The 8,014-nt window shown below is 50.1% G+C and overlaps 1 protein-coding gene across 1 annotated transcript; it reads left to right on the top strand.

Moving 5' to 3' along the window:
* Positions 1–1,348: 1,348 nt before the first annotated feature.
* Positions 1,349–6,975, top strand: RHOV (ras homolog family member V). The gene is given in 4 exon segments (XM_030007208.1): positions 1,349–1,590; positions 1,592–1,728; positions 5,142–5,200; positions 5,540–6,975. Coding segments are annotated over 4 exon segments (696 nt in total). The 5' UTR covers positions 1,349–1,531; the 3' UTR covers positions 5,981–6,975.
* The last annotated feature ends 1,039 nt before the right edge of the window (positions 6,976–8,014 follow it).

Genomic DNA, 8,014 nt, shown 5'->3' on the forward strand with positions numbered 1-8,014 from the left:
AGCCACTTGCTGTAGCAAGACTATCTGGCACACATTTTAGCAGCAGTCTGGTTTATCATACCATCCCCATTTTTTGTAGCTATAGAGATTTCAGGGTGTGCTAGTAAAAACACAGAAGAGGTTGATTAAAGCAAACTGCTAGTGAAAACTGCAGAGAAAAAGCCTTCTTGCTGTTCCCAGGAAGCTTGTGGGCTATCTCCAAAGAGTGGGCATGCTTTGTCAAGTCAAAACTCTTGAACCTGAGGGGTTGCAGTGCTTGTGACATTTTGTCAACCATGGGGGAAAGCATTTTAGACTGTGCCTGACTTAAAGACTTCTTCTCAAGTTTAGCATTAATATAGGTGAAACACCTGGGTAGCTTCTCAGTGTGGATGCAAACCTCAGTGAGACACAAGTTCAGGAACTGCTAATCAACGGCTCCTTGCAGCACAAACCTGCCCAGCATAGACAGGTCTCCCTTGCTGAGAGCATGATGAAGGACAACATGTAACTAAATTGGTGGCATTCACCGACAGCCAGAGTTTAGCCTCTCCATTAGGAAACAGCTCCACTTTCAGAGCTGGTGTTGCAATACTAGGTTTTGCATGCATTAATACTTTCCCTCCAGTGTTTTCAGTCACTTGGTGGTGTTACACTGGGGTGCAATGGTTGCTGCGATAGTATGGCCACATCTCTCCTTTTAAGTGGTGTGCTCCCACACTTCTGTTTGTTTAGTTGCACTTCTTTAGACAGTGAGCTCCTCAGGGCGGGGATGGAGCCATCTTCTCAGCTACCAAGGGCACAGCGTGGTGCGTGAGCTGCCGGAGGTGAATATGAAAAAAGGCAGTGGACTGGGAACCGCCGCGTCTGTCCAGGCAGCTGGGAAAATACGCTTTGCGGCTTTTGCCGGCACGCAGCAACAGCTTGGCTGGGTCGGAGGAACTCAGTAATGGCGATCACATAGTTAACAAATGCGATGTATCTCTGTCATTTGCTTTCTATTGTCCCTCACAATATTGACCAGCACTGTTGATTTTATTCCTGTCATGCCAGAAATCACAGGTGCTCCCGGGGGGGCTGCGGGTCAATGGGAAGAAATGCAGGTCAATGGAAAGAAATGCACCAGCGCTGCTTCTCAGGAAGAGAAAAGCTGGGGGGGGAGCGGACCGCGGCTTTTCCGTGTGTGCACAACACGGAGCACGGCGGTGGCACCCGCCGAAATCCCGAGAGCAAGCGCTGCTCGGGGTCCGTCGCGGCGGAGGGGGGCCGGGATACGGCACCGGGGGCCGGGATACGGCACCGGGGGCCGGGCCGGGCCGGGCCGGCCTCCCGGCGGGGCGGGCCGGGGCGGGCCTAGGGAAATGGGGGCCGGTTTTGGGCGCAGGGCGGCAGGTGTAGCGATGAGGAGCGGTGCTCGGCGGGCCGGAGAGGGTGGCCCCGCACGGCAGCGCGCAGCCCCGACAGCAACCCGCCCGCCCGGGCATGGCAGCGGTCCCGCCGCGCCGCTCCCCGCGCTGAGCCCCGCCGAGCCCCCGGTGCCGGTACCGGTGCCATGCCCCCCCAAGAGCTCCTGGACTACTCGCCTGCCCTGCGGAGACACAGCCCCCCCCCGGGGCAGCGGCCCGGAGCTGGGCATCAAGTGCGTTCTGGTGGGCGATGGCGCCGTGGGCAAGACCAGCCTGGTCGTCAGCTACACCACCAACGGCTACCCCGACGAGTACCAGCCCACCGCCCTCGACACCTTCTCCGGTAGGAACCCGCCCGGGCTCCGCGGTTGCTCGCCCGGCCGGCTGAGGGGGGGGAGGATCCCGCCTGGCGCAGCGAATCCCCCCGCTGCGGGCCGGGGGCGAGCTTTCCCGGTGAGGCGGGCTGCGGCACCAGGGGGGATTTGGGGGTGTAGGGTGAGCACAGCCTGGGGGGTGGGACGGGGACGGTGGGGGGGACAAAGCGCCGAGGGCGTTTTCTGCAACTCGGACCGAGTCCGTCGGGCGCTTGGTGAAGTTCAGCAGGTGGAAGTCCTGTATTTCGCAGCCTTGTGTGTCGGCAGGGCACGCGTCAAGTTGGCTCGCCAGTCCTGTGAAATTGGGCACCTTCCTGGGTTTGTGGTGGTGTTATGAGTAAACAGAAGGGGGCTTGATTTCTTGTTGTTGGGTTTTAGCTTCAGAAATATCACAGCAATGCGCCGTAGGCTTTCTAGCTTCTACCAATACTCAGCAGTAACATCCTTTTCCCCGCATGTCCACTGAAGTTAGCGTTGAACAGAGGTTGCCAAAAAGTTGAAGAGCTCTGTAAGTCTGGCTAGAATTGCCTTCCCTGTCAGCTGATGAGCTTTCATTAGTTTCCACTGTCATAAATGCCATCTTTGTTCCTGTACTCCACTCCTCTTCTTTTGGGCTCCAATTTCTAATATAAACCCCAGGAAAGTACAAAGCCCTTTGAAAGATTTCTCATCTTCATCTGATACAAAGAAACACAACAGTACATGACAGTATAGATCGGTAGATTAGAGATGGGCTCAAGTCAGACCAGGAATGAGAATTCTAATGTGTCATAGTCTCAGGGGTTCTTAGAGGGAGTGTTTTGTTTATTTGAATGTCCCCCCAGTTGCTGACTCTAACGCTGGGAATTGTTGATTTGTCTTGACCCTCTCCAAGCAATTCCACTGTCACTTGAAGGAAACGAACTGGGAACATGCTGCTGATCAGGGTCCAGCAGCCCTTTAGGAACAGATGTAAGGAGCCCTTGAGTCCTCCAAGGGAAAGATTACTGCTCCCTCTGCTCCCTTTACACTGATGTGTACAGTTTGGGCTAAGAGAGGCTTGAAACTACCATAGTGGTTAGCCTCCACATTTTTGGAAAGGGCAAATCCGTAGCAAAACAATCCAGAAAGGTGGAGGCAGTATGAGTTCAGAGACTCCCTGATTAGCAGCAAGTAATTTGAAGATAGCTGCACATGGATTTAGCCCCACTCTGAATGTCCAAGTACCGAGCCTGACTTCCAGAAGTGCATAGCATTTGCAACTGATAGAAATCCAAACCATTAAAAACGGGTCTTCCAAAGTTCACTTTCTGCTTATTGGGAGGAAATGGGAGAATGGAGAAGATTCCCTTCCCACCCCTACTCTTAACCTGGATAAACCTGAAGAAAGTCCCTCCCTGGATTCACAAAGCACGGTTGAAGATCCGTTTCAGAAATTTCAGCCTAATTCTCTCCACTCTTGGGGAATACTTGCAGTTGAAACCGCCAGCAGAACTGAGTTTCACATCCTAACCCTAATTCTGGTCAATGGACTGTAATGCCAATAACAAGATAGGAGAAAGTATTGCCTTATCAGGGGAACGGCTCTGGGACTGTGACCCAGCCACATTTGTCTGGGTGCTACCTACTGCTGGGTGCCACTGCCAGGTAGAGCAGCCTTGAGTGAAACGTGTACCCAGTGACCTTTCTCCACCAGGCTATCCTGTTCTGCCGGCCCCTTTGCTACCCTACCGAAATCCAGCCTCATGCTGAGGGTGTGGACCTTGTGAGGGCGGTATTTGGAGGGCTGTCGCAGAGTTGCTAGCGTAGCTTAGGCTAGCAGCAGGTACGAAAAAACCTTGTGCAAGCACTGGAGCAGCAGGTAATGTATGTGGTGCCTTTCTTCTGAAGACTGTAAAACATCTCAGAGATGCTAATTCTTTCTCTCAAGGCTCTGGGAGACAGAAGAAACCAGATACTAGAAAGGCAAATGCCCAGTGCCTTGAAGATCAAGTCAGGATCTAGCAGGTTCTTTGATCAGGAACAGGTTTCTCTTCCTCCTCTGGGGCAAAGATATGGCAACAACCCAACCGTTTCCCAGTCACAAGGAAGCAATGACTTTCAGTTACACTGGTGAGGAGTGGCACTGTGGTGGGTGCACCCACCCCTTCATTTTTTCCTTCAATCTCAGTCTCCCACCAAACTTCAGTTCATCTTTTGTCTGTGTCTCCCTCCTTCTCCCCAGCCTGGTTTCAGGGAGAAGGAGTGCTCTCCTCCAAGAGCTTGTGTTAAACTCTCCCAAGTCAGTTGTTTCTGTCATGTTTCTCACCTGGCTAATTACTTCAAGAATCACAAAAGATTGAAACTGCTTCTGTTTGAGGGTTTGGGGTTTTTGGTTTTGGTTTTGTTTTTTTTTTTACAAAAAGGACCATAAAGCCTCCTCCTGGGCACAGCAAGGGCATTTAGCTAGCTCCTGTCAAGTGCCAGCCATTGTCACCTTAGCCAGGATGCCTTCCTTTATTCACCAGAGCACAGCCCCATCCATATTGTCAGGACTTTCAAGTGATTTCCAGCTCCCCCAACTCCTTTCTCCTTTTCCTGGGTTCCTAGCTAGTCTCTGTGCTTAAACATCTAACAGTTTCATTCCAGATTTCCATCAGAGGTCCTGCCAGCCCTCAGTCTGAGTCAGCTGATACCACATGAAGGCTTACTCTGATTAGGGAGTGAAGTGGGAGCAGACCTTACCTACGTAACTCAGCAGTTTTTCAGTGTGTGCATAGTCTCTGAAGGGGATTTCACTCATCGCTGTTTCCTTAATAGCTTCTTCATTTCAAAGTTGGGTTTAGGTCTTTTGCTTTTCCTTAGCTAGGACACTCACAGAAATGCCTTTTTTTTTTTTTTTTTTTTTTTTTTTTTAAGGCCAAATTTCTGGCCTAGATGGTAAAAATCTCCAGTAGCTTTTTTAAAGGAAACTGATTTGAACTTCCACTCTGGGCCAAAAAGCCAGGCACAAGTTGCTGAAGTTCTCAGTTTGTGTTTATCCTTATCTGCTTTCTTGGGTTGTGGAAGAACAACAACAAATTGCTCTCAGGGCACTGTTTGGCTAAGGGCTCTTCTTCTCTAGAGAAGCAGTTGTCCAGTAATATGGAACAATTCTTTCAAAATACTGGAGAAGAACCCAAAATGCCTGAGGGATAACCAAATCAGAAAGTCTGTTGCAGGTCTCTTAATGTTCCCAGTGCAAGCTTCAGCTGTATTAGTGAGGTTTGGGAGGATGCTCAGCAAGGAGGACAGACTTGAGTGACTTCAACGAGTCTGTTCAGTGGGATACAGAACAGAGTGCTCTGGGGAAAAACCTGTATGAGTGTACATGTGTATGCTGGGCAACTCCCTTAGACTCATCCTTATTCTCTTTCTGCTACAGTGCAGGTCCTGGTGGATGGAGCCCCAGTCCGGATCCAGCTGTGGGACACTGCTGGACAGGTAAGCTCTATCGAAGCAGCTGTCAGCTCTGGTCCTGTGGGACAGGGACTGTTTGCAGGCTTTTGGGGAAGGCAGCGTTTAACTGGGAAGGAAGGAAATGCAGTAGTCCAGCATCAGCCGTTTGCTGGTATGGCAGTCACAGAGAGGTGAATGACAGACTTCCACAGCTCTGAAACTTGTGCCTGAACCGTGGCATGGCCACAAAGTCAGCACCATGCCCTGCCTCTGAGGGTGTTGCTGTCCTAGTTAACGTGTGAAAAAGCCACTGCAGCATCAAGCTGTTAGGAGATCAGTCCAGTGAAGACTTTTTTTTTTTTTCCTCCCCTCCATTTTCTACAGGAGGACTTTGACTGTTTGCGCTCGCTTTGTTACCCTGACACCGACGTCTTCCTTGTCTGCTTCAGTGTGGTAAACCCAAGCTCCTTCCAAAACATTACTGAGAAATGGATCCCTGAGATACGAACTCACAACCCCCGGGCACCGGTGCTGCTGGTGGGGACGCAGGCAGACTTGCGGGATGATGTCAATGTCCTCATCAGCCTGGATCGCTACCACGTGAAGCCCGTGCCTCGGCCTCAGGCAGAAGGTCTAGCTGACAAAATCCGGGCTGAAGCCTACCTGGAATGCTCAGCACTGACCCAGAAGAACCTCAAGGAAGTTTTCGACATGGCCATTGTGAGCGGTGTCGAGCACAAAGCGCGGCAGGAAAAGAAGATGACTGCCAAAGGCATCAAAACTCTCTCCAAGTGCCGCTGGAAGAAGTTCTTCTGCTTTGTCTGAAGCTGCTTTGAGGGGGGAGAAAAAAGAAACACCCAATGCCAGTATTGGCTGTGCACCTTCTTGGAGTGACTGCTCCTATGGCCCCAGCGAGGAGGGTATGATAAGCTGCTGGGCTTGGAAACCTGGCTCTTGCTGGGTTACAGTATCAGATGCCTAGGAGACATGAACTGGATTTCCATTGTGCCGGGATGTGGAATGGTCCAGGCAGCTATAAGTACCTGCCGGATATGTCTGTAGTATCCCAGACTCATGGGAGCCTTTAATACACCAAGACTCAGTACCCCAGAGCAGGCAGGTTCCTTACATTGTTCAAAATGACCAGTTTTCTGTCTGAAGCTAACACACTTTTGGAGTCCTGACGCAGCATAATAAATGTGAGGTACTTTTGAAGTCTGCCTATGTTTTGGCTGATTTACAGGCATGGCAGAGAGTAGGGCAGGGGCAGTTGCAGGCCACTGCAATGTGGTCAGACATGGGCTGCTGAATTTGTAACACGAGACTTGGGTTCCCTCTCTGATTCTGCTTGCCAAAATAGGTAGAAGCCACTTGGCTGTGAAAAAGCAGCGCTCTTTCTTAAAGGCCCTGAATTGTGAGTACCCTTGAGAAGGTTTTTCCTAAATAAAGGCCATTAGCAGGCTGAAGAGAAAATGCACTGGGAGCTACAGTAATTCTTTAAGCAAAATGTTCTCCAAGAGGACTCTGTAGTCCAGTGGGGGCCAGTGCTATAGTCCTATCTTAAGAGGTAGTCATGAACTTGGGGACCTATTTTGAAAGACCTTTTGCGTGTGTCGTGTTTTGAGAGAAAGAACAGGTGAGGAACAGTGATGAGTGGCTCTGTCTGTCTAGCAGAGACGAAACTCTGTCAGCGAAGGGTTTGCAACACTACCAAGGGGTGAAATGTAGATGGAGAGCCATGCATGTTATGAAGGGAGAAGAGAGAAGGGAGAAAAGGAAGGGAATAAAAAGGGTAGAGAGAGATAGAAGGAAGAAAGGGAGATGAAGAAGGAAAGAAGAATGAACACTGATAAATTAAGAGTTGTGATTCTGCTTAGTTGAGATGCTAATATTCAGGGAATCTTCTAGGGACCTGGAAAACTTGCTAGTGATCTCAATTTCAAAGTAATATTGTCCATATGTTAAGCTCTGAATCAAAAGGAAGGGGTTGTAGTGAGAGGGAGAGAGTTAGAGAGAGTTCCTCTTTGTCAGTAAAATCCTCAGTTTCAGATCTACACAGGAGAACAGAATTTACCTTGTACTGTTCTTCCTGAGGCTGCAGAACAGGAATGGAGGGCTCAGGGCTTCTTTCTGTTGTGCTTCCTTTTCTTAAAAGTCACTGCTTGATCTGCTGAAATCAAAAGCAAAGGAAATCCATGAAGTTCCTACCAGACAAAACCATTCACTATGTTTGCTCCGTTCCGCTCTCACCTGTTTCTCAAGGGATTAATTTCCCGGTGAGTCTGTTCACATTTTACTACAGAACTTGCATCAATTTCTAAAACTTCTTTCATAGAGACATTTCGTTCTGGTTTATGTAGCAGAGAGCGTGACAGGTCTGTCAAGCAATGCCTTCAATACTCAGGGGGTTCTCTGCATCTGCCCATGGCCCATCACTTTGGGGACGCTCTGGAGTAACGTTGCAGAAGGGGATATAGCTGTGGATTGTTTGCCCTGCACCAAAAGCAAGCATACCCGAGCTAGTGGGCCTGTAAAAACCAAATACATTGTAGGGTAAGGCTTAGAGACCTGAAAGGATGGCGTGTCAAAATGAGCTGAGTGTTGAAAGGACTCCCCCAACTGAAACGCCGTCCAGGTCCGGTGAGGATTCCGAAGAGATGGAGAGTACAGAGGCGGTAGCTAGAAGGGACATGTCCCACAGGCCTCTTGGCAGGACACCGCTTCCCGAACAAAGCTCTCACGCAGCAATGCATCCCTGCATGTATTTCCTACCTGTACAGGTGCCTTTGCTGTATCGCTAGTTCAGTTTGTCTGTTGGGTCTTTATGCATTTCTTTAGCCTGTGAGACCGAGGTCTGCG

Source organism: Aquila chrysaetos, chromosome 2 (genome assembly GCF_900496995.4).
Source record: "Aquila chrysaetos chrysaetos chromosome 2, bAquChr1.4, whole genome shotgun sequence".
In the NCBI taxonomy this organism is placed as follows: Eukaryota; Metazoa; Chordata; class Aves; order Accipitriformes; family Accipitridae; genus Aquila; species Aquila chrysaetos.